This window comes from Seriola lalandi, unplaced genomic scaffold (assembly GCF_002814215.2).
Source record: "Seriola lalandi dorsalis isolate HSWRI2012SDOR001 ecotype SW California unplaced genomic scaffold, Sedor1 jcf7180002055008, whole genome shotgun sequence".
Lineage (NCBI taxonomy): Eukaryota > Metazoa > Chordata > Actinopteri > Carangiformes > Carangidae > Seriola > Seriola lalandi.
Genome location: NW_019525551.1, coordinates 3954508 through 3978986, shown reverse-complemented (window position 1 = coordinate 3978986; position 24479 = coordinate 3954508). Strand labels below are relative to the sequence as shown.

Here is a 24479-nt window from a genome sequence, read left to right as displayed (position 1 = left end):
TGAGGCTTTGATACTTTCACAGTATTAATATAGAACCTAGACCTGATCTATAATCAAACTACACATGGGCATCTACCTTTACATTATATGGGACCTTTAAGGAAAAATAGCAATATACTAAAAATAGAAATTCCTTTGCTAAAAACCTTGTCAGTAAAGTATAATTGTACTTCAGTGTATTTCACACTGGTCAACATTTATCAGTCACCACTGATCTACCAGAACTGTAGTGGACAATACTTTTGTATAGTTTACAAAACACAAAAGGTCATCCTTTACAAATATCAGCTGAGCTATTATTGATTATTGTTATTGTATTGTTGCACATGCTACCGGTCAGTTTCCCAGAAATGAACTTATGTTACTGGTAGGCTAGTAGAGCGGTTTTTCCCTACAGACAGCTCCATTCAGAGGATCTCTTGGCTCAGACTTAATCAACTCAGTCCGCTGTTCCTGCTGGACCTGATGAGTTCAGTTCAGTGCTGCAGTAATCCTGCTCTTTAGCACAGAGATCCTGCTACATCTAGACCTAAAAATCTAGGCCAAAATCTACATTCACGAAAACCAGCCTCCAGACACAGAGACTCCGAGATCAAAGGCACCACAAACGCATCATGGCAGCAAACAGCACCAGCAGAGAGCGACTAGATCCAACACATCTTCACAGCACAGCTGTCAGCATGCAGCCACACACAATACAGAGCCTGCAGAGATCACACCACCTTAAAGTTTTAATTTCTGATGCTTTCAACTGAGAATCTGTATCTCAGAGACCCTCCCTCTGAGATAGAAGAAGATAAACTGGGACACTTTCATCCAAAGGGTTTTTTTTTTTCTTTTGGAAAACATGTATACACATTTCATCCAGATGTCAGAGTACACACTCCCTCCTCACTGAGCTGAGCTGCAGCACACCCTCTACATGCAGTATGATGGGGTGAAGGGGTTGGAGTTGTAAGAAAGAGTGCCACCTGCTGGTCCGACCACAACACTGCCACCGCTAACGTTTTCCCTCTGAAAACAAAGAGCCATTTGCATGAAACTACAGGGACTGAAGTTGCCCTTTTCAGTTAAGATAAGAAATCAGTTTATTGGATTTCCTCCCCCTCACGTCTCCAGCTGTGCAGGTGATGATACAGTGGCACATTGGGAAAGTTAATGGCTCATTCAATATTAGTTAAAGTTGTTATGTTCTTCTATAGGGCAGCTTCAGGTCCTGTTGTTTTGTCGTTCTCTCTCTTTAGATGTGTCTGACAGTCCTGTCCTTCTTTTTCCGGTTTTCACTGCCAATAACTAAAAACATGACTTTCTTTTTCCCCTTTCCACCACTATTCCTTTTGACTTTTCATATGTCCAATATCCATCTTTAATCCTGCCATATTTTCTTTCAGAAATCTCTTAAGAAATTCCCACATGAACTCAAACTAAGACCGGACTAGTGCATGTTTAACAAGAAAGAAGTGTGAAAACTAACTGGTGTCTAACCTCATGTGCATGTCCTTATTTTTTTGTCCAGATGTTCCTGTTTTGCCCTAAGCTTTACAAAGGCAGATGCTGAAATAACACAGGTTAGACAAATGAGAGCCAGTGTTATTAAGCTATCAAACATGTGTTATATTCCAGCCATCAGTATGAATTTAAGTGTGGATAAGTAGCCTGTTTTATTTCAGCACATCTCGTCTTAAATGGAGAGTCAAGACCATATTCCTCAGAGAGTAAGCAGCTTGTCTGGAAGATGAAACATAGATGGGTGAAAAATTAAAGGAAAAACCAACATTAAGTGTCTTAGTAAGATGTTGTTCCACCAAGTTCCTCCAGAACCTTGTCATTGATGCTCCAAGTCTGTGAACTCTACTGGAGGATGAACACCATTCTTCCAAAACATATTGACCTCACTGGGTGTTTTGATGATGGTGGTGGAGAATGCTGTCTTACACAGTGGTTCTCAAACTTTTTCACATCATGGACTGACACAAATTAGACCACGGACCACCATTTCCCCAGGTTTCCCAGGTCCCAGGTTCGTCCATCTGACAGGATTTTTGCTTTTAGATGTTTATTCCATAAAGTCATTCATTCTGTCGTTGTGTTACACATGGATGGAATTATAGGTAAAATAAATCATTGCTCTTTTTTTCTGGGGACACCCAGGATTCCTCTCAAGGACTTTGAGAATGACTGGTCCAACACGTTGATCCCAAATCTGCCAGGTGTTCAGTCCAGTTGAGATCCGGTGACTGTGAAGGTCACAGGATATGATTCATATCATCGTCATAGTCATCAAAACATTCAGTGACCCCTCTTGTCCTGTGGATGGAGGCATTGTCATCCTGTGTCTCGCACTCATCTTTCAGGTTTTTCCTTTAATGTGTCATCTGTCTCTATTTTCTTCAAGACTCAAGACAAATAATATTTTGTCTGGCAACAAATTCAAAGTGTTCAAAGCTTCACTGGCTACTGACACAGCTGTCACATGAAGCCAGCTCGTCATCAGTCAGTGTCTGTGATGGTTTAAATCTGCTTTGTCAGTCACGGAGTCAGACTGGCTCTCAAGAGTCCTGACTCCCCCTCGTCAGACTGACCTGATGACAGATATGTTGGGGTTTTTTTTATGCCCGAGCTCATCTCTCTTCACAGACGTAAATGAATGTTGAGGTGATTTGCTTTGGGGTGGATCTGGATGCTGCACTCTCTCTCTCTCTCTCTCTCATCCTGTATTAAATCACCATTCTTCCTCACTTTTTTACTGCTGATTTGTTCCCAGTTTCCCACATGCACTTTAGTAAATTATCTTAACTGTCTTACTAGAATGAGACACACTATAACAGGTATGTGTGTGGTACTGATGTGTGAAAATGGAAAATATTGTAGTATTTGGAAATTCCAAAATGTTTTTAAAGAGACACTCCACCACTTTTACTCATCAATATACCCTTCATTTACTCTTGTGAGTCCCCCGGCATACCCCTCCTAATGTGTTAGAAAAGGGTTTATACCTGTGTTTGACTTTATTGACAAGCACTGAAAAAAAATATGAATTATTATTCAGGAAAATACTTTATCTACTTAAGTAACTTATTAACAATACTATAATACATATATGTATACAGTATATACATACTTTATTTTATGTACCATAGACCTCATTTACTCAGTGTCCAAATCGTTTTTAGTTTAAAATAGTTAGCACAATTAACACAATTGATGTGTTTTATTGCTTATGATGAAGAGAACAGGCACATGTATTATCATGAGGCTAATGATGAACAAAAAGTAAAAATTCCCAAAACAACATGTTTGCATATGTTAAAACGAGCAATTGTCATTACATCAGCTTTGTTATTGGTTGAAATTGACCACATATAGTTTACTTTGAAAGAGGTATACCCGTATATATTTTCATATATGGCTGTTCCTTGCATCACAAACTGGTCAGATTTTGAGGCCATACTGAATAATGAATGTGCTGTCTAAATGGACAGCGAATTCTATAATGGGACCAGCCATTCATTTACTGTGACCTCAGGCCCTGGAATATAGGCCAGTGGACATTCGTCCCAAACATCTCTTATAGGAGCAAGTTTGCTGTGTGACACTCAATCAAACTCAATAATACGTTTTCCTGGCATGAAACAGAATTTTAAGTATTATTACACTGTTATTATAGGATTTTATTTTTGTTTTGCTGTAATTGTTAAACAGCACAGATGGAACTTTTTTATTTATATAGGCATTTAGAAAAAAGAAATGAAAATATAATCTTGTTTTGATCAGAAAAAATTGAAGATATCACACATCTAAACTTGAAAAAGGGTCAAAGTTGACCCTAACACAGTAGGAAGGTTAATCCAGTGCCATACTGAATTGATGGAGTGCCACTTTAAAGAAGCTGAAATGCAAACAGAACTATTTGACTTGCAATATCTTTCAAATTTGAATTTTGGTGCCTATGAATTGAGCAATTGGTGCAAAATGTTCTATATAACATACATGTCTGTGTGTGTTTGGAGACAGTTGAAGTTGATATACTACTAATGTGCTTCTGGGTGTTTTGTGTGTGGTTTGGACCTATACTGTACAGCTTGGGCTGCTCTTCTGTGAGTCTAGTGTCGTTCAGCTGCAGCAGAGAAGAATGCCTCTGTGTGCAAGCTCAGACTACTTACCTCCTATTTATTTTAACTTCTTTCTTTGTCTTCTACCTCTGCTTGTCTCTTTGTGCAGGAAAGCTGTGAACAGCTGATGCCAGCGGGCGACTGGAAGGTATGTGTGTGTGAGTGTGTGTGTGTGTGCGTGCGCGCTGATGTTGTGTAGAGACTGAGCCTCCCTCCTGTCTGTTACCTTTTCTCATCATCACATCTCTTCTCCTCTGTTCTCGCTGTCTGTGATCCTTCATCTCCTCTCTGTCTGTCTCCTCTTTGTACTTGCTCATTTAAAAAGTGAAGCTTGCCTGAGTCAACAGAGGAGAGAAAAAGAGTAGGGTGGGAGACATCTTTAATTTCACAAGGCTAAATATAAGAAAGATGATAATACAGTTAGTACTTGAAGGTGGAAGTGTTACCTCGACTATGACACTAACATAATGCTGAAAAAGATTTATATCTTTCTTTCTGGCGTTTGTGAACGATATCAGCATCATAATCTCCTCTTCATCTCTTTCCCCAACCATGGTCGTGAGAAACCTGGGTGTCATGTATGATGACCACCTCTCCTTCTCTGACCATGTTGCATCTGTCTCCCGGTCGTGCCGCTATACAACATAAGAAAAATCAGACTCCGCCTGACTCAGTAAGCCACCCAGCTCTTACCCCAGACCATGGTTATCTCTCACCTGGATTACTGCAATGCCCTTCGTGCACAGTGAACCCCTTGCAGATGGTCCAGAATGGGGCAGCCTCCGGTCTTCAATCAGCCTGAAAGGCTACATGTCACTCCCCGAACTGCACTGGCTACCCATGTCGCCAAATTCAAGTCACCCATCTACTTGAATTCAATCATACAGACTAACGCTCCGTCTCACTGTGTTCCTCCAAGGAACATTGTCTGGCATTGAAATCCCTGCACAAAAGACGGTCTCAGTCCAGACTGTTCTGGTGTGTGGTTCCCTGATGGTGGAACAAGCTACTGAAGGCTATCAGAGCAGGGTCATCTCTCTATCTTGAAGACTCATCTCTTCTGGGAGCACCTCCACTCCTAACACCTCTAACTCCACAACATGTCTAACTAGTACTCACTGTGCACTTTCCATGACCTTCTTTACCTGATCTCCTGCACTTGTTGAATAGATGTAGTACTTAGTCCCTAGTACTTATGCCAAGTTCGCCTTTTGCACTGAAGATTTAGTCATTCCCCTCACTTGTAAGTCGCTTTGGATCAAGTGTCTACACAGCTCACCTTTTGGTCCGGAAGATTTGTTCGTTAAACAAGTTGTGAACAACTCAGCAGAATGCATTGTCAGTAAAAGCTGTGAGGAATTAAAAGTCAAGTGGACACTCTTTAAGTAGCCTCCTTGAGTCCTTGATTTCCATGGTCCCGCAATCACGTTAGTGTATCTTGGTACTGAGCAGTATATGGTTTAGTATGTGTGTTGACATCAGCATTATCTTCTTACCATGTAAGGCCGTGTCCACAGGAATTTGGTAAGGCCATAGCCAATCTTTTCACCTCCAGCCCACCAGCTTACTGTCCCCACTTTTTTTCTATAGGTAGGGACGATCCTACCTCAGGCACATAGAGAGAAAAACAACAAAAATACAGCTGTCACCTTTGCATGGGGTCTTTCTAACCATGAGGTTGGAGCCCCAGTTCCTTCAGGAAATGTTCAAGGTGTGAAAGTCTCCCTTAGCTTTTAGGGTAAATGGTAGCCTTTGTGTTGGGCCTCAGAAACTGGCAGAGGGTTGCTGCAACCGTATTGCATAGTTTCTCAGAGGTGCTCATATGGTTGCTTTGAGCTGTGGTGGTGCTACGGCCAAACCCTGCACCAACCCTAACATCTTGTCGGATATCCACGCCATCTGTTGAGCGAGGTGCACCTTTTCCACTCTCCTCAGGAAGGTGAAGCAGGCTTGAGTCGAGAGACACTGTTGTTCCACATCAACAGTGTAGAACATGCCCACAGGACAACAGACCAGCTGTTCATCTGTTATAAAACAAACTGTCTTGGACTACCAGTTATTTTATGCTCCCCCATAAACAAATAATATATGTACATAAACTGAATTTTCATATGAAATTTACATGTATGTACATATAAAATTAAAACATGAATGTAAAAATGATCGATTACCTAACCTATTACAAATTGGAGCAATTTCCATGTATTGATATATGTGTAGGCCATACAAATATATATGTTTATGTATGTATGCTTATATTGTAGACATACGTAACATAAATATCCATCCCAAAGTATGTTACTGTTAGACCACTTCCCCAGACATGTTTCAAATTAATGAGAAATTAATAAAACATATAACAAAACATATATAAACATATAGAATTTTTATGTCTGTTGTTTAAATAAACTAAATAATTATATATATATATATATATATATATATGTATATATATATACACACATACATACATACATATATATATACATATATATAATAAATTAAATATATATTGTAAACATATATGGTTGCAAGATGTTATACCATATAAAAAAAATCATCATATAGATATTTTTAGTATATGTACATATATTAAAAATTGTACTGTGGGTATTTCATATATGTTATAAACTTATATCTTCATATATCCAGAGGAGGGGTTAGGGTTAGGATTAGGGTATATATGTATATATATGTGATAATAATATATCCTCTTATATGGTACATATATGGTAACAGAGATGTATGGTAGATATGGCAATATCATATGTAATAATATATGGCAATAGAGAATGGAGGGTTACATGTGTTACCCAGGTTCACTGAGTGGAGAATCTACAATGCATTCAGAAAGTCTTCAGACCCCTTCACTTTTTTCACATTTTGTTGCAGCCTTATGCTAAAATTATTCAAAATATTTTTTCCCTCATCAGTCTACATCAGTCTCCTACTGCAAACTGCAATACCACACTGACATGAGCATTCAGAGTTAGGGGTTTTCTGCCGTTCATCTGCAGATCCTCTCACACTGGGCCACTCAAGGACATTCCTAGAGTTGTCTCTAAGCCACTCCTGCGTTGTCTTTGCTGCGTGCTTATAGGCTCATTGTCCTGTGGGAAGGTGAACCTTTGGACCAGTCTGAGATCTTGAGCAATCTGGATCCGGTTTTCATTAAGGATATCGCTGTTCTTTGCTGCGTTCAGGTATCCTTCAAGCCTGACCAGTCTCCCTGTCCCTGCTGCTAAAAACACCCTCACAGCATGATGCTGCCACCACCACGCTTCACCTTTGGGATGGTATTGGTTTGGTGATGAGCAGTGACTGGTTCCCTCCACACATGACTTAGACTGAGGCCAAACAGTTCAATCTTGGTTTCATCAGAGCAGAGAATGTTGTTTTTCATAGTTCAGGAGAGGAACATTTTGATGTTGGTCTGTCACTGAGGAGAGGCTTCAGTCTGGCCACTCCAGATCAGTGGAGTGCTGCAGTGATGATTAACCTCGTGGAAGTTTCTCCCATATCCACAAAGGATCTCTGGAGCTCAGTCAGAGTGACCATCGCGTTCTTGCTCACCTCTCTTACCAAAGCCCTTCTCCCCAGATCGCTCAGCTTGCCTGGGTGACCAGCTTCAGGAAGAGTCTTGGAAGTTGCTGGTTGTTCTTCCAGTAAAGACTTATGGAGGCCACTGTGCTCTTGGAAGCCTTCACTGCAGCAGAAAAGATCTGTGCCTGAGGGGTCTCCAAGGTTCCCCGTATGCAATTTAAGGAATTTGCATTTAAATGAGGGAAATCATATTTTCTGTAAACAATTATGACATATCAGTGCTTAATCAAATGGTTCATTTTACAGGAAGATGTATGTCAATATCTGGTAATTACTGTAATTACTGCAATAAGTTGTATAATTACGGAGCTCATTAATGCAATAGATACACATGATCGCAGCCGATGTGTCTCGACAACCGAGGCTGTTTTTCAACATACTCCCTGCCTCAGCTCTGACTGCAGAAACACTCAGTCAACACACTTCCACATGATGTATTAGTAACTTGACTTAATTATTTGGTGCGTACATACGGTATGGGATACCTAAGATATCTAAGTATTTACTGGATCATAGATGGATGGATGGGGAGAGTACTAACATACACGAGGCTACATCACTGCCTGCAGTAAGAAAAAAATGAAAACTGTTTTTCATTTTGGTATGAATGAAAACTCCCACTCTTTGTCAAATGAGATGTGTGTTTAAAGCAGAGTGATGCAGGGAGAGAGTCTGTGAAGGAAAAGGGGGCAAAGTGAGAAAGAGAGGGGAAGGGAAAACAAAGCGTGCTGCTTCGAGCTGAGTCAGCACAGGAAAGGGGGAATAGATGGACAGAGAAAAGAGGGGATGGGGGAGTGAAAAGGGGGAGCGATCGGGTTAGAGACGGGACAAAGGGGTTGAGCTGCTGCATGACAAAGAAAGCAAGGAGAGGGAGTGTGTGTGTTCTAGTAAAAGTGTGTGTGCACTCTGGTCAGCAAGATAGTCACTGAGACACCATTACAGTCATGTGAATATGCACGTACACCTCTCAGTCTTCTATGAACCTCCACTTATTTGTGAAGATATACTTACAAATGAGAGAAATTTGGGAAATCAGCAATTTGGCAATCTTGCAGTTTGCAAAAGGATTAAAAACATTTATTAGCTAGCAAGTTCATTGTGGAATTATACTCATGCTAATTAACGTCAACACAGTAAGAGAAAGAAGCTTGGTAACTACCGTAGCTGCCAGAACTCCAGAAGAGAAAAAGTCTTCTACGCTTACTGTTGTTTACTGTCATTTAGGAAACTCGTTAGTTCAGTTGCTAATGGGACGACGGGCTCATACAGTTTTTCAGAAGATATATTTATGCCGTCATCTCCCGTCTCAAACCTGTCAGAAAACCATTCCTCTTTTGTGGAGCAGTTTGGACTCTGACAGGTAAAAGCTTAAATAACAGTGAATGGTGGCACACAGCTAATAAGATACAACAGCTTCCTCCCTCTGGAGCGTTGTCCCTGTATCTCCTCTGCTCACTCTCTCACCACTTCACTCTGCAATAACAGTGGCGGCTGGTGCAGAATATTCTAGGTGGGGCTGTTTGTTTCTCGTTCAGTCAGTTTCTGTCTAACACTCATGTCAGCATAACACTGCTTTGTAAAAGAAAGTATTGAAGTGACATCCTCTAATCAGCACATGAATAGATTATATAAATCATTAGTTGCAGCTCCAGTGTGCTCAGATACCATTAGCCTTACATCACAGGCTGAGTCTGGTTCACAAACATATACAGTAGTATTAGCAAACACACTGGGGGTTAAGGGAACGTATGCGCGCGTGTGTGCGTGCGTGTGTGTGTCGGACATCTACAGGAATTTGGCCCTGTCTCCCTCTGATTGACAAACCTTTCACCCAAGTGTTGAAGTCAGGAATGTTTCCAATCAGTATCTTCTCAGTGGAGGACATCATTCAGGTGATCCTGTGTCACGGTTTTCCTCAGAAAGTAGAGAAGGTCCTCTCTGGTTCTGCTGTTTGTCATATAGTGATGAGAGTCTTGAGGGAATGTGTATAAAAAAAAAAATAGAAAAAAAACTGGAACAGAGTCAGTGCACCACTGCAAACCCTGAACTCATCACTCTCACAGATCAGGGATAGTTGTGTTTGAGCTGAGGCTTATTCTGGCTGAATCTGGGAACTTTATGGAGAGATCCAGGAGCAAATCTCTTTGCAGTAAAGTGGCTCTGCTCCTTGGCATGACCCAAAACAACAACCAAGAGGACGGTGCACATAGTAAACAACACAATTACCTTTTCACATCTGTCAGTTTAAATAATGTCATCAGTATCTTTCTTACAACAGGAGCATGTTAAGGACAGCTCACTGCTTAATGTCAGCAATATGAAATAACCACATCTAAACACTTCAGTGTTGCTGCCTTCTTCAGCAGAATCAAAAAAATAACTGAATTTTCACACATTTACAATTTTACCACTTACAATGACTTGTAGTGTAATAATGAGTGACAGACAGTAAATACAGTGCAGTTTATTTTCTTCCAGACACAAACTCTTTGTTCCTTAAGGCCAGTATTGTCAAGACAGCTTGCATTTGAACACTTATGCCAATTTCCATGTCAAAATTCATCAGAATTGAACTTGTCATGAAGCATTTGCACAAACATCTACAGATCCCAGTGATTCTGCTGAAATGAGTTGATCATACTGCAAAATCTTATTGTTTTAAAACCCAGTGGGACCCCAGTGTGCTGGTTCATGCCTATTAGTTCTGGATGGAAGCCTGGCAGCTGAGCTCTGTCAAGGCATGACGACGTATTGTTAATTATCGTTCTGATTCTTGCAGACTTATAGCAGAGCTCTCCTAATGTCTTTCACTGGTCAAGATTTGGCCTCATTTAAAAAACAGCAACAGTTTTGTTCGTTTGTAACATAACAAGGATGCTGACGGTCAGAATGAGAAAACTACAGCAGTGGTGCTGATGAGAGAGAGAGGAGAGGGAGAGAGAGAGAGAGAGAGAGAGAGAGAGCACCTTCAAAGTAAAGACTGACAAACCATCAGACCAATCCTGAAGGGGAGGCAAAACTGTGAGCCAGTCATCTGCAGCCCACCCCACCCCCTGTCTCTGGCGCCTATAAAGTGTGAGGAGATGGGAGGGGGAGAAGGAGGAGGGAAACAGCTCTGAGCCTGACACACCGGGTGTGAGTGTAGTGCCGAGCGTACAAAGACACTGCAGCAGCCTGCGGCATCTACTATCCAACTCTGCATCCGACAGCGAGTGCTCACCAGGACCTAGTCCCATAAAACAGGAGAGGCCTGGCTGCTCGTCTTCCTGTCTGCACCCTCCTCTTCCTCCTCCTCTTCGTCGGCTGAGAGAACATTTACTGTGGAACCATGCCTGAGTGTTGGGACGGGGTGAGTGTGTGGCGTGCGCTGTGCATGTGTGTTTATTGAGTATTTTTATTCAAAGAGTGAGTCAGTGTGTTTGGATGTGGGGTCAGTGATGTCAGAATAAATGTCCGGTGCGAACTGTCTCTGTTGAGATGGAGAAACTGCAGCGTCAGTGTCAAACGACGGGTCTCTGATTCTGTCCCACTGACACACTTAAGCACGCAAACACAGATGCTGTGCAATGCACCAATGCACTTGCCTCTGCAGATAAACACACTGGCATGTCTGTGTGTCTGTCTGTGTGTGTGTGTGTGTGTGCATGGGTGTGTAGAGGAAGTGTTAATCCTTCTGCAGTATCATCCATTTTGGCAACCTTGAAACGGATGGTGAAGGTGTTTGTGTGAAGAGAGGAGCAGAGAGCAGGGAGAGATGATTTGATTTATGCAGCTGTTTTTTTTTTGTTGTTGTTGTTGTCGTTGTTCTGTGACGCAGCCAAGACATTTGCTCTTCCATGAAATAAATCACAATAATCAAGGTGTTTAGGAAAATGAAACGATGCAGTTTTTTATTTTGAAGGCTGAAATTCTACTGCCACTGTGAGATATATTGAATTCCTGTCATCATTTTCCTCCTGGAAGTCTGAAGGTCATCAGGTGCTCGTGTGTTTGGCAAATGACTCCTCATGTTTACCAGGACCCAGTCAGTGACAAACAGACTGTGAATGTGGCCCCAGATGCAGTAATTGCCTCAAATTAGAGTGCTGATTGGAGATAACACTGATGTTGATGAGCGATAATCTGCCTGGATTAATGCACAACTGCTGTCTGCAGGACTGTCTGCTGCTGCTGGGGGGGATTATGCAGGATTTTGGCAGCTGGTTGCATCCATAACCAGTGTTTGTTTGTTGTGTACTCTGATGACAGTGATGATGGCACGTCAGTGTGTGTCGGGTCTTGGGTTCATTTGGTTTACAGGAGTGTGTAGATAGAGTCATCAATAACGGCTTTACTGCAAGTTACTGCCCAAACCAGGCAGAATTCTACTGTGTGTGTGTGTGTGTGTGTGTGTGTGTGTGTGTGTGTGTGTGCCCCCCCACATTATGCAGCTCATGGTAACACATATCTGCTTCCTCCATTTTGAGTTTGTCTGGCTCTGACCAGCGAATGCTGACAAAATGTGGGTCATAACAAGAGCGGGTTGGATTCACAACACAACTGTGTGAAGCCATTAGAGAAGTTTGCTTTCATTTCTAGCCACTAATAAGTCGGGAAAAACATGATCTGCATGTTGCAGCCTTAATCAGGAGAGTGATTTATATTTGGCTTTAAAGCAAAATCCTTAACAGATCATTTCATTTATCACCTGGTTTATAGTTTCGTGTAAAATTAATGTCCTACATTACATGTATATATATATGTGTGTGTGTGTGTGTGTGTGTGTGTGTGTGTGTGTGAAATCCTCTGCAAGCTACAACCTCTGCAACATACCTCAGATGAATCACTGTTTTTGTAAAATACCTCATTTTGACCTTCATTCAGATTCTCTTCCATGTTGGACTTTTATTCCTGAATAATTGTTTCAAATGCTCCCTCACACATTTTATCCAGAAGTGTATAACTTATTTCCATTTCCCAATTTTCTTTGATATTAAAACAGTTGTCATAGAATTCATGTTCAGGACTTTGTGAATGTTTTTTTATTTATATATATATATTTAATATATATATTGCCACCATTCAATAGCTGTAGAAGAGATTCAGACAGACTGGAAACAAAGGCAAAGAGAAAGACATCCAACAAATCTCCCTCGGCCAGGAATCAGTGGTTTGATCAGATTAGTCCCTTGTTTACCAGTTTTCTAAAATCCAAGTTCACATTAGAAAGCACAACTTCTGTTTTTTGGTCTGAAGTGAAGAAGAATCCATTCGTTGCTGATTTTGATCTTTTTCCAGTTCACCTCAGCTATAAATGTGAGTGACTCCAGACGTGCTGCACATTCAGGCGTCAGTTCTGCGTCCATGCAACCGCACTCACTTCTCCTACCCAGTAATGATTTGTTTCATTAATAATGAATTCAAACCTCCCTTCTGTTTTAGACATAGACGTTTTTGAGACTTGATTCTTGATTTCTTATTTTTACAGAAGAGGTTGGGACTCTATGACATTTACTATTGAACTATTACATGTTAAGTCAATCTATGTTCAATAATTTACTCAGTCAGTACAACCTACGTCCTGTCTCCACCTGAGACCCTGCACCTCTGCAGATTAATGAGGAGCAGACTGGCTGTTCATGCCCGAGGAGCCTTTGACTGAAGTTCAATAAACATCAAGTTAAACGATGAGTCTCAGGACATTCAGACGTCTCGTGTCTCACAGTGTGAAACAGTGGACATTAAGGATCAGTGTGTTGGGTGTCTCCTCCTCAAATCTGTCTCCTCTGGGAACGTTCAGGTGAAAATGTTCTCACAGAAAAACATGACTGTGTGTCAACCGCCAGGTGTTTCTGTGTTTCACAGGAACATGATGTTGAGACCCCTTTTGGGATGCTGCATGTGGTAATCCGCGGGGCACCCAAAGGGAACAAGCCTGCGATCCTCACCTACCACGATGTGGGACTGAACCGTGAGTATCCATGAAGAATGTGTGTGTGTGTGTGTGTGTGTGTGTGTGTGTGTGTGTGTGTGTGTGTCTGAAAGATGTTTCTGTTCTCTAAGGTGTCTCTGCACTTATCAGAGGTGATAATTGGCGTCCCTGCCACATCAGCCCTTCTTGCCTTCACTCTGCTGGTGCACACAATCACATGCACACACACACTAACACTTGTTATCATCTCCACACGAGGTCCATGTCACCAAAGTCACATCTACACAAACAATTAACAGAAACAAAGGAGGAAGTAATCATGAAGTTCTTTTTTAAAGTTTATATCATTTCAGCAAGTGTTAAATTGAATATCATTATGAAAAAACAGAAGTGTCTTCTTTGAATTCAGGAGAGAGAATTCATGGATAGATTTAAGATTTCTCATAAGAATAGGTAATGGTGCACTAAGATCATCTGTAGCTCTGTCATTCTTAACGTGGACTACATGTCAGCACGCCATACATTCTGAATAATTCAATAAAGGGAGGGATGCTTATGTAAACGCATGTGTAGAGGAGAGGAAAGAGATGTAGAGACAAACATGAAAATGACAAAGATCAAAATAGAACAAAAACAATGAGACAAAGGAAAGAGTCTGAGCCAAAAAGGCAGTGAAAGTGTGATGAGTGGTGACGCACACAGAAGGAAGGAGGAGATGGAGATGAGGAGGCAAACGAAAAGGCATCGATGAAATGTAGGTCAGAAAAACATCCCCATCCTGCGGAGGGAGGCGGGGCGGGGCCAGCAGCAATGCAGCACTGCCTCGATGAGTGGAGGTGGGATAGGGTATGGTGGGGGATGGGGTGGGGGGGTTTGAGGATAGCGTGTCATGGACCAGGAGATGATCCGCGGCTCTGCTGGCTGCTGATGTGACTGTAGATATCTGGATTGTGTTGCCTGTCCTGCTGCCTTCTTTTTAAAAGATGATTATCCATCTCATGTAGAGCAAATAATACAATATAAAAACACAATGAACAGGGAATAGTAATACACTAAAAGAATAAATACAAATCACATAGCAGTAACATATGATGGAGAATATAATAGATTAAAGGTTACAATAGATAACTTGCTTTTACTGCAGGACAACCACGAGGCTTAGTCAGTAAATCACTGGATTGTGGTGCAGTCATTTACTGTAGGATGCAGCAGGAAAGCGAGAGAGGAAAGGAGCTGCACTGAATAAAACAAAGAGGGAATGTTGGTTGGTTTATTGTCTCAAATAAATACATTTAAAATGAGTCCCAATCAGCAGATGGCTCAGAGATCTGCCAGTTCCTCGATTCAAAACGCAGCAGTAGAGAGAACAAGAGAACAGTGTGAGAAAGAGAAGAGATTATAAAGGTGTGTGAGAGAGCGAGAGAGAGAGAGAGAGAGAGAGAGAGATGGAGGCTGGTTTAGGAAGCAGAGGAGAGGTCAGAGAACAGGAGCTGCTGCTGATAAGAGAGAAAATAAAGAAAGAGACGGAGGCATCTGTCACAGTGTGGCTGGTACGACTGCAGAGGAAAAGAGAAGACGAGGAGAACAAAGAGGAAACGAGAGAGAGAGGCTTAACGAGAGAGGGAGAGACATGAAGTGTAAAGGGATAAAGTAGGTCACGGAGTGAGGAGTGCAGACTGCTGCTGTCCGATGATTCAGCACAGAGGACGTGGGAGAAACTTCACCTCTGTCCTCGGCCACGTCGAACCCTCACAGACAGGCTCCAGCGCTGAGGCGAAGATTTAGCGGTCACCTTCTTCTTCACCTTCCTCCATTCTTTTTCTTTTTTTTTTCATCTCTAACCCAGTTGTCATGTTAATTGGTCCGTTTAAGCAAACAATGTTGCTGCGTGCTTTCACCCAGTTTGACACACGTGGGCAGAAAGTGGGCCGTGTGCAGAGCCGCTGGGAGGACGGCGAGAGGAGAGCTGTTGTACATGCAGCCCAGCGATGGAAGAGTTCAGTGTCGTGAGTGTTTAGTGGTTCAGGAAGTGGAGCTTCACATTCACAGAGAAATCCTCAGGGAGTCGCTCTGAAAGTCAATGTGTCTCCTAAGAAAGACAAGAAAGGAGATTTAACTGTAGTTATAGTCTCTCATTAAAGAGTCCAATGACCGCCGTTATTTCAAAGATGGTGGCAAAACAAGAGAGAAATACATTATGGGGAATAAAAGTTTATAAATCCTACCTGAATGACTTTTTCAATTATGATTCCCATTGTTTGCTCAAACAAAAAATCGGACAGAAAGCAAAAAATGTAATCCTAAACACCAAGTATTTATAACCTAATGCTTGATGAACAGATGATTGAAGAAACACATTTTGACAAAAAGACTGGAAACATGTGGTTCATGCACACACAGAACATAGAACAAACCACCTTCAGCACAATCTTTACTTACTCACTACTAACTAAAATGCTGCATTACAGAGTAATTCCTAGTGTCAGTGTTGTGTTAAAGGTGGAGGTGAGTGTGTGACACGTCACATTTGTTGGAAGGAGTCGCTGCCACGTCCTTCCTGGCACAGATGGTCACCTTTAATCTCCTCTGTGTGTGTGGTGCATTATTAATGTGATCACAGGTGTCTCCTCACCTTTCCCCTCCTCTCCCCTCCCCTCTTCTCCTCTCCTCTCCTCTCCTCTCCTCTCCCCTCCTCTCCTCTCCTCTCCCCTCCCCTCCCCTCCTCTCCTCACCCTGCCCTCTGCTTTCTTCCTCACCTCATGCTCCCCCTCCTCACTTAATCTCCTCCGTCTCTCTGCTACAGACAAACTGTGCTTCAACACCTTCTTCAACAATGAGGATATGCAGGAGATCACCAAGCACTTTGTGGTTTGCCACGTTGACGCCCCGGGACAGCAGATCGGAGCTTCTCAGATGCCACAGGGGTATGTGGACACACACACACACACACACACACACACACACACACACACACACACACACACACACACACACACACACACAGACACACACACACACACACACACACACACACACACACTTATCCAGGGATATATTTGATAAAAGGCACTAATGAATGGATGATAATTTATTATTTAATGTGTTAATTGTCCGGTCGTCAGGGGATTAGACTATTGATGAATAGATAACGCTGCAGTTAACGTTATTACCTCCATTTACGCAGTTCAAAGTGTTTGACTGCATCATGATTATGAGGTGAAAACACATCATTGCTCACAGCAGGTCTGAAGGAGTCATGTCCTCTGTCTCTCTCTCTCTCTCTCTCTCTCTCTCTCTCTCTCTCTCCACAGGTACCAGTACCCTACCATGGACCAGCTGGCCGGGATGCTGCCCACTGTGGTGCAGCACTTTGGGTCGGTGCTCTGTGCTTTCAAACGACACCTTCCACATTAATTACAACAGAGCCAGTGTTTCAGTAGCAGCCATCTGCAGGGACATCACATGCTCTTTGTTACTCTGCACACTGGCCAAGACAAGATATTCTTCTGTTCCTGTGAAGACTATCTATTGTCCCTGCTGTCTGACAGATCTGTTCCGTCTGTGCTACAAAAAATAATCAGCATTTACTCAGTTCCTCAGTTTCCTACTTACATAGAGACTTAGATATTTTTAATAGATCAGAAATGTTCACATTAACAAGATAAAACAGACAAAATGAAGCTCTGCTGTGCAAAATAAAACAAAACACATCAACACTTGATATGTAAATATATAAAATTCAAGTTCTCATTAAAGTATTAAACACAGACCAACCTCTTTTATTCCTGAACACTTTCTGTAGATTTTCGATTAGAAAACAAAGAAAAAAGTTTCTTAGTTTTAGATAAAGTACCAGCCACAGCTGTGAGTTTCAGTCTGTGCTGCCAGCAGGACTTTTCTGTAACGTGGTATAGATTGTCCAGACTGCCTCAGCACGCCGTCAGAATACTTGTATCCACCTTGTATCAATGCAGATGAACCATTTACAACAGTTTATCCTTGAGTTTGAAAACACAGCATCTAATGGATCGATGATGTTTTCAGATTCAAGAGCATCGTTGGGATCGGGGTTGGAGCTGGAGCTTACATTCTGGCCAAGTTTGCTGTAGGTCAAGTCACGATTCTCCTGCTCTGTACTGTGATGTAATCAGATTACCTGCTCACACTGAGCCTGGTCTGAAATCAGTTTTCTGTGTCTGCCGCTCTCAGCTGATCTTCCCTGACCTGGTGGAGGGTTTGGTTCTGCTCAACATCGACCCCAACGGCAAAGGATGGATTGACTGGGCCGCCACCAAGGTGCTTGACCTTTACTGTATTCTGGTGTTTTGAGCGGATACATACAAACTGTCAGACCCAGACCTGTTTTCTGTTTTCTCACAATAATCATCTCCCTGTCTTCCTCCCCAGCTGTCAGGTCTGACCAGCACTATGCCAGATATCGTGCTGCCACATCTTTTCAGCCAGGTATGCTCAGTGGGCGGGAATTATAGTAAATACAAGACAGGAAAACTGACATTCCTTGTTCTCAAATCAGAAACTATGTTTACAGGAATATCTGTTACATGTATATTTGGTAATAATCTAAAAAACATCATGGAAAACAATATTTTTATGAAATTATTTCTACATTCTCATCTGAACATCACAAATCTTTCTTCACCCTTCAACTTATAAATCATCCTGGTATCGTGTGTGTGTGTGTGTGTGTGTGTGTGTGTGTGTGTGTGTGTGTGTGTGTGTGTGTGTGTGCAGGAGGAGCTGATGAACAACACAGAGCTGGTGCAGAGCTACCGACAACAGATCAACAACACTGTCAACCAGTTCAACCTGCAGCTCTTCTGGAACATGTACAACAGGTGGGCAGATGCAAACACACACACACACACACACACACACACACACACAGTCACACATAGTCACACACGCATCATTCACTCTGTCTCTACTCTTGCAGTCGCAGGGACCTGGAGATGAACCGCAGTGGGACGGTGCTCAACGCCAAAACCCTGAAGTGAGTTTACAGACACAGTTTCATGATACAGTGGTGAATATAATCCAGTTGATTCTAGCAGGATAATAACTGAGGTTCACATTATACAGAGTTGCAAAGTGGGAGGTGAAAGTCATTCATCTTCCCTGTAGAAAATCTTACATGACTCACCTCTACAGCTTAGATCAGCATGAAACTCTCTCCATTCAATCAACAGCGAAAATGATTAAAAACTGCATTATAAATGAAATGGTTCTTTAGATAAAAAAAGTCAAAGGTACAAGCTTATGCGCAATAAAAACTACAACTCCCAAAGTGCATGTCACCCAGAAACATTAAATCATCTAAGCTTAAAATTGTGTCATGTGATCCAGCAGCAGTCGGCAGGAGCACAAGGTTACACTGTTGAGAAAACTGGAAACACAATCTGCAGCTTCAATCGTTTCATTTTTCATTTCTGGGTCGGTTTTAATAGAATTTAATAGAATAGAATACAGTCAGGTCTTTACATCACCTGGGAGACTACTGGGTCTCTATGTTAAAAAACATTGAAGACATCATTTAAAGAAAAATGTACTTTGCATTTTTCTATCTGCCGTGACATTTGATAGACAAAACAATCCTATCAGTAATGAAAATAGTAAGAAAAGCTCTAAAATTATAAATATATATAAAAATATATATATGAATATATTCAAAATGATATTATCCTCCATCTGCCAGTAGAAGTAATTAACATGGATGCTGTTTTCCTGCAGGTGTCCTGCCATGCTGGTTGTAGGAGACAACGCTCCTGCTGAGGAAGGAGTAGTGAGTCCATCATCTCTCTTCTCTCTTTGTGCCTTCAAACAGCTCTCTGCATCTGAACCCTTAGCTCCTTCAGTTCACCAGCAGAGACGACTCCCTCCTTAGAGGGACAAATATTAGTCTATGTGAAGCTCTGTGCAGTGAGGCCCCCCCCCCCCCTTCAGTCTTTTGTACTTGGCTTGTAAATCCACTTAGTAACTGTTTGTCCTCATTCAGGAAAACAGAGACAAGTCAGCCAGCAGAGACCTGGTTCACTCTCTCCACAGTCCTGCTGCACCCCCAGGGACTGTGTGTGTGTCTGTCCATCTGTCCGTGTGCGTGAGACGTGCCTTTGGTAGATGCTAAAGTGTGTGTGTGTATCTGTGTTTGTGTGTGTGTGTGTGTGTGTGTATTCTCCAGGGGCCCGTTGGCCACGCTCTGTCTCTGGTGTTTCCTAGTTTGAAGTGGCCCAGATGTTTATGCTTCTGCACCAGTTAATGTGGGGCAGGACAGAGGTGTGGAGGGAGGGTGGAGGAGATGTTGTTAGAAACCTCTTGGAAAGACAGAAAAAGAGAGGGATGGAAAGTGAGAGAGGGCTGGAGGGGGATGTAAACAGAGGGCGTTGTATTGGAAGTGACAGATGGAGGTCATGTTAATATTTCATATGCACCAATATGAGGAGTGGAGGCTGCTGTGTTTGCTCTTTACATGATACATCCTTCTAGCATCTATCATTCATATGTTCAGAGATGCACATATTTTACATACGTGCATATCCTATGACTCGTTCATTACAAGCGCGTTTTAGGAACTTTAAAGAAAACATTCAGTCAGTAAAGTGCATGCATTTCAGTTGTATACGTCATGTTTCTCCATATTTAACATGTTTGGCCAGTGGAATATGTCATTTGATTTTCTGTATGAAAGATTAAAAGCTAAATGCAGCAGAGAGTCAAAACATATTCCAACATGTGTGTCCAGGAGTGTGGATGGTCATGCAGTGTGTATGTGTACCTGTTCACATCTGTGTGTGTGTGTGTGTGTGTGTGTGTTTTCACACTCTGGCTGTGCTCTCAGCTGCTGTAGTGACTCATCTCTGCAGCTCACTGCAGTATCTGGGTCACTGGTATGAACACAGAGTAAAACAGTCTCCAGATATAGACGGACACACAGCACATCCACAGCTCCTCTCGACGTCCTGACAGTGTTCATTCAGTTCAACCTTCTGTTTTGTCTTCAAGGTGGAGTGCAACTCCAAACTGGATCCCACCAACACCACCTTCCTCAAGGTACCAACAGCTGCTGCACATTTACTGAGACTGCAACATAGATGACAAGTGCATTTGATATCCAGTTCAGACTATAGGTCTTTCTCAGATGAGATTCTTTCTCATTTTTTCTCATTTTTCTAATTTATTCTGCTTAAGAAGTATGAGAAAGGAACGCTTCTTATATTTTTATGAAAAAAATCAAAATCACCACATTTAGAAACTACAGACAAAATAATCCAAATAACCTTAATTTACACAAAACATGGTGTGAAATGAATGCATTTACTCTCACATGTAAAAACCAGCGTTCAGTGCAATGTTGGAAAGAAACATCTTACTTCACTTTGTTGTTTACCCTAATGAAAAATCTCAGTTTAAATGGAAAAGATGAGTAAAACAGAAACATGTTCGATAGGCAAATATTTTGAGCTTGAGCTGACAATAATCAATTAATCACACAAGTAATCAGAGTTGCTCAATGGGCAAAAGAAAAATAATCTGAATTATTTAATGTATTAGAAATACTTTACATTCTGTGAGATGAGTGATTGTAGATGAGTAATCTCGAGTGAGTTTTATTGGGGCATTTTACCTTTATTTGAATAATAATGAATCTGTCCAGTGTTTCCACATGAGGTAACTGTGAAAATAAATCACTAATAATGAATGTTGTTGTTCACATACAAGTCTCCATAGTCTAACAAATAAGTCATTTCAGTGATGAGGTGCATAAACTTAACATAAACTCCTTGCTACAGTCGGAGATGGACAGAAAATCCCAGATTCAGCCTCTTAGAAACATCAATAAAGAAATAAATGAAATAAAATAAAGCATGAGTTGGCAGCGGCAGCAGAACATGCAGTTGTGAGCTGTTAGCACTTTGGTTGACCGCCGCTCTCTCCTCTCGTGGCAGATGGCTGACTCTGGTGGACTCCCCCAGCTCACACAGGTAACACACCAGCAAACAGCATGACACAGTCGACAAGCTGCCATACAATTCAATGAAATAGAGGAATCCATTAATTCATCATCATCCACATTCAACATCATCAGCTCCAAAATCAAAACTGAATGAAACTCTGACGTGTTGTTTTGCAGCCTGGCAAACTGACTGAAGCCTTCAAGTATTTCCTGCAGGGAATGGGCTACAGTAAGTATCCATGACAACGCTGTAGTCAGGGAGTGAGGGTGTGATTGTGTTTGTATGTTTGTGTTTCTTAAATGAATTCCCTGTAAAGCAGAAGTGTTATTGCAGTTATGTGTGAATGTACTGTGATGTCATGTGCTCTGTGCAGAGGGATATGAGTTGTGTTAATCTTGCCCTCTGTCTCCTTGCCCTATTTTCTCAGTCGCTTATGTGAAGGATCGGAGGTTGAGTGGAGGGCCAGGTATTTCCTCCTCCCCGTTCACCTCTGACCTCTTACTGCTGCCCTGTTCGATGACATTGGCATTTGAAATTTATGTTGATTTAATTTAATTTTTTATTAATACACTATTTTGGTCTGTTATGAGATATTTACTTTTGCTGTTTTTTTTTTTTTTTATTGCATAGACATTAAACTTCATCTTTGTTCAGAAATAATTTTTCCTCCCATGGAAAAATGTACTGCCCTGACCTCCCCTCCCCCTATCCCTTTACCATTGCATCTCCAATACTGCTCTTTGCATGGCCTTCAGCTAGCTTTGAGCAAACAATAACAGATGACCATCAACATTAGTAAAGTAACAGTTTATGGGCTTTAAAGGAGAATTGCCAACAGAACACTAAACAGCGCTCCTGTCATCAAATGAGAACTTAGGCTAATTAAAACTAAACTGCTGACTGAACACAAGGAAACTTAAATTGTCCTCAGGGTTATGAAGAAAGTGCTGAGCCTAAATCACATAAGACACACAATATGAAACATTTAAAGGTGTATCAAAATTGAATAGGTATTTATATTTTGTATTACTATCTTGGGCTTGGGGAGCTTTGTTGCACATCATACAAAGAGTGTGCAGCTTTACTCGAAGCAGAGCTTGATATTTTTTACAAGAACCAGCTATTATCCTTTTAAAGATGGAGCTAGTGTTTCCCTTTTTAATTAAAGCTGCAGATAATAATTATTTTACAACCTTAAGTTACTACAACTTTTATTTAAAAATAAGTTTTAATGCTTAAACATTCCAGGTATTCAGTGTTGCCTTGAGTTTTATTATCATTAATTCCATGACATTAAGTCAGGGTTATCAGCCCTTTAAAGCTGCACTACTAAATATTTCTGTATTAATGATGGATCAAATGGCTTTTTATAATGTGACAGGTGGCAACATCAAAGACAGTTATCACCAGCATTTCTATTGTGTTGGGTGTTTTAGTGTCTTTTAGTTGATTGTTGTGGTTTTCCAGCCCACAAACACTAATCACATAAAACAGCTTCCGGTAGCACGAGGATGTTTTCAGATTAAAAAAACCCGCTGTACACTTCCTGTTCAAAACCAAACAGCAGACAGACAAAGTTATCAGCTAGCCGGTTGCTAACTGAGACCAAAACCTAAAGCTTAAAATACATAAACGTGACATGCAAACTTTTCCTGAAAAGTGATGTGTTATTTATAGGCCATCCCATGATAGTCGAAACAGATCCCAAAGGACTGAGATTTTGTCTGGTGGCCAGAAACACAACTCTACATGAATGCTAATATTGCTCTGTGTCTGCAGGAGGTGTAAATAGGAGACAGTTTGCTAACATTTGCAGCTTTAAAAGCAAATACTGTATACAGATGTTTTGTTTACATCATGGTTTGCTGCCCCTGTGTGGCCAGAAAAGAAATCAATGCTGCTCATAGTGACTCATCACACCGTTTCAACTGTAGGGAAACACACTACATCACTTGTGTTAAATTTACTAACCAACAAAAATAATCACTGGACAGTTGTATTAATATTAATGGATTGTAAATGCTGTTTTCTTGCATGAATCCTACTGATTTTTTTTTATTAATTGTTATGATTTTAATAAGTCTAATGCATTAACATATTCAGATTGAGGATTAATACACAGAGCTTCAGGGTTCATTCTTGATTTTGGAAACAGCAGCTGACAAAATAAACTCCAGGCCCATTCGCTCACTTCTTCTAATGCAATGAATTGTCTGATTAATATTTCTAATACAACAGGACAGGAAAGAGTTTTATAAAACATAAATTGAGCCCTGAAATTCTCCAGCATGGTGCTGACAATGTGTCTCTGTGTAGACACATTAACCCAACAACTCACAGCTGTTCTGTGAGTCAGTCAGCTTCTCACCAGCTACAGAAATGGATGCTCTCCACATTAGCATGTTCTCCCCACATCTCCCCAACATCAGCTGACCTCACAGGTTTTTACAAAATCTAATACTGAATTATTCTTTTTTTCCCCCACTTTTTTCTCCCCTTCCTTCCAGTGCCCTCCGCCAGTATGACCCGCCTGGCCCGCTCCAGGACGGCCTCCCTGACCAGCGCCAGCTCCATTGACGGGTCCCGCTCCCGGGCCTGCACCCACTCCGACAGCACGGAGGGAGTCGGCACAGTCACCCACACCATGGAGGTGTCCTGCTGAGGAGCCATAGCAGAGGGGAGGGAGGGAGGGAGGGAGGGAGGGGGTGGTATGATGGAGAGAGAGACAGGAAGAGATGGTGGCGAAGAAGAGATGGCAGGAATGTTCTGAGGAAAATGGTTTAAAAAGGTGAAGGACTGAAGTTGCGAGACATGATGGAGGGTAGAACACAACAGTAACAGGAATGAAGGTTCATAAACGAGGTGAAGACACCTCTCTCGGTC

At 41.6% G+C, this 24479-nt stretch overlaps 1 protein-coding gene across 5 annotated transcripts in view; it reads left to right on the top strand.

Moving 5' to 3' along the window:
• ndrg4 (NDRG family member 4) overlaps positions 1-24268 on the top strand; it is a 52414-nt gene extending 28146 nt beyond the window's left edge. For 2 of the 5 annotated variants that reach the window (XM_023397303.1, XM_087171528.1), the window contains 15 exons: positions 4222-4260; positions 13560-13665; positions 16430-16550; positions 16938-17000; positions 17671-17731; positions 17836-17922; positions 18034-18090; positions 18379-18482; positions 18581-18637; positions 19375-19426; positions 20644-20691; positions 21588-21623; positions 21773-21824; positions 22024-22062; positions 24104-24268. In XM_023397303.1, the coding sequence (XP_023253071.1) occupies positions 4222-4260; positions 13560-13665; positions 16430-16550; positions 16938-17000; positions 17671-17731; positions 17836-17922; positions 18034-18090; positions 18379-18482; positions 18581-18637; positions 19375-19426; positions 20644-20691; positions 21588-21623; positions 21773-21824; positions 22024-22062; positions 24104-24258 (1077 nt within the window). In that variant the 3' untranslated portion in view covers positions 24259-24268. Of the gene's footprint in view, positions 1-4221; positions 4261-10831; positions 11065-13559; positions 13666-16429; positions 16551-16937; positions 17001-17670; positions 17732-17835; positions 17923-18033; positions 18091-18378; positions 18483-18580; positions 18638-19374; positions 19427-20643; positions 20692-21587; positions 21624-21772; positions 21825-22023; positions 22063-24103 lie in introns of those variants that run through there. The other 3 variants (XM_023397306.2, XM_087171529.1, XM_023397307.2) reach the window with 3 other exon arrangements.
• Positions 24269-24479: the final 211 nt, after the last annotated feature.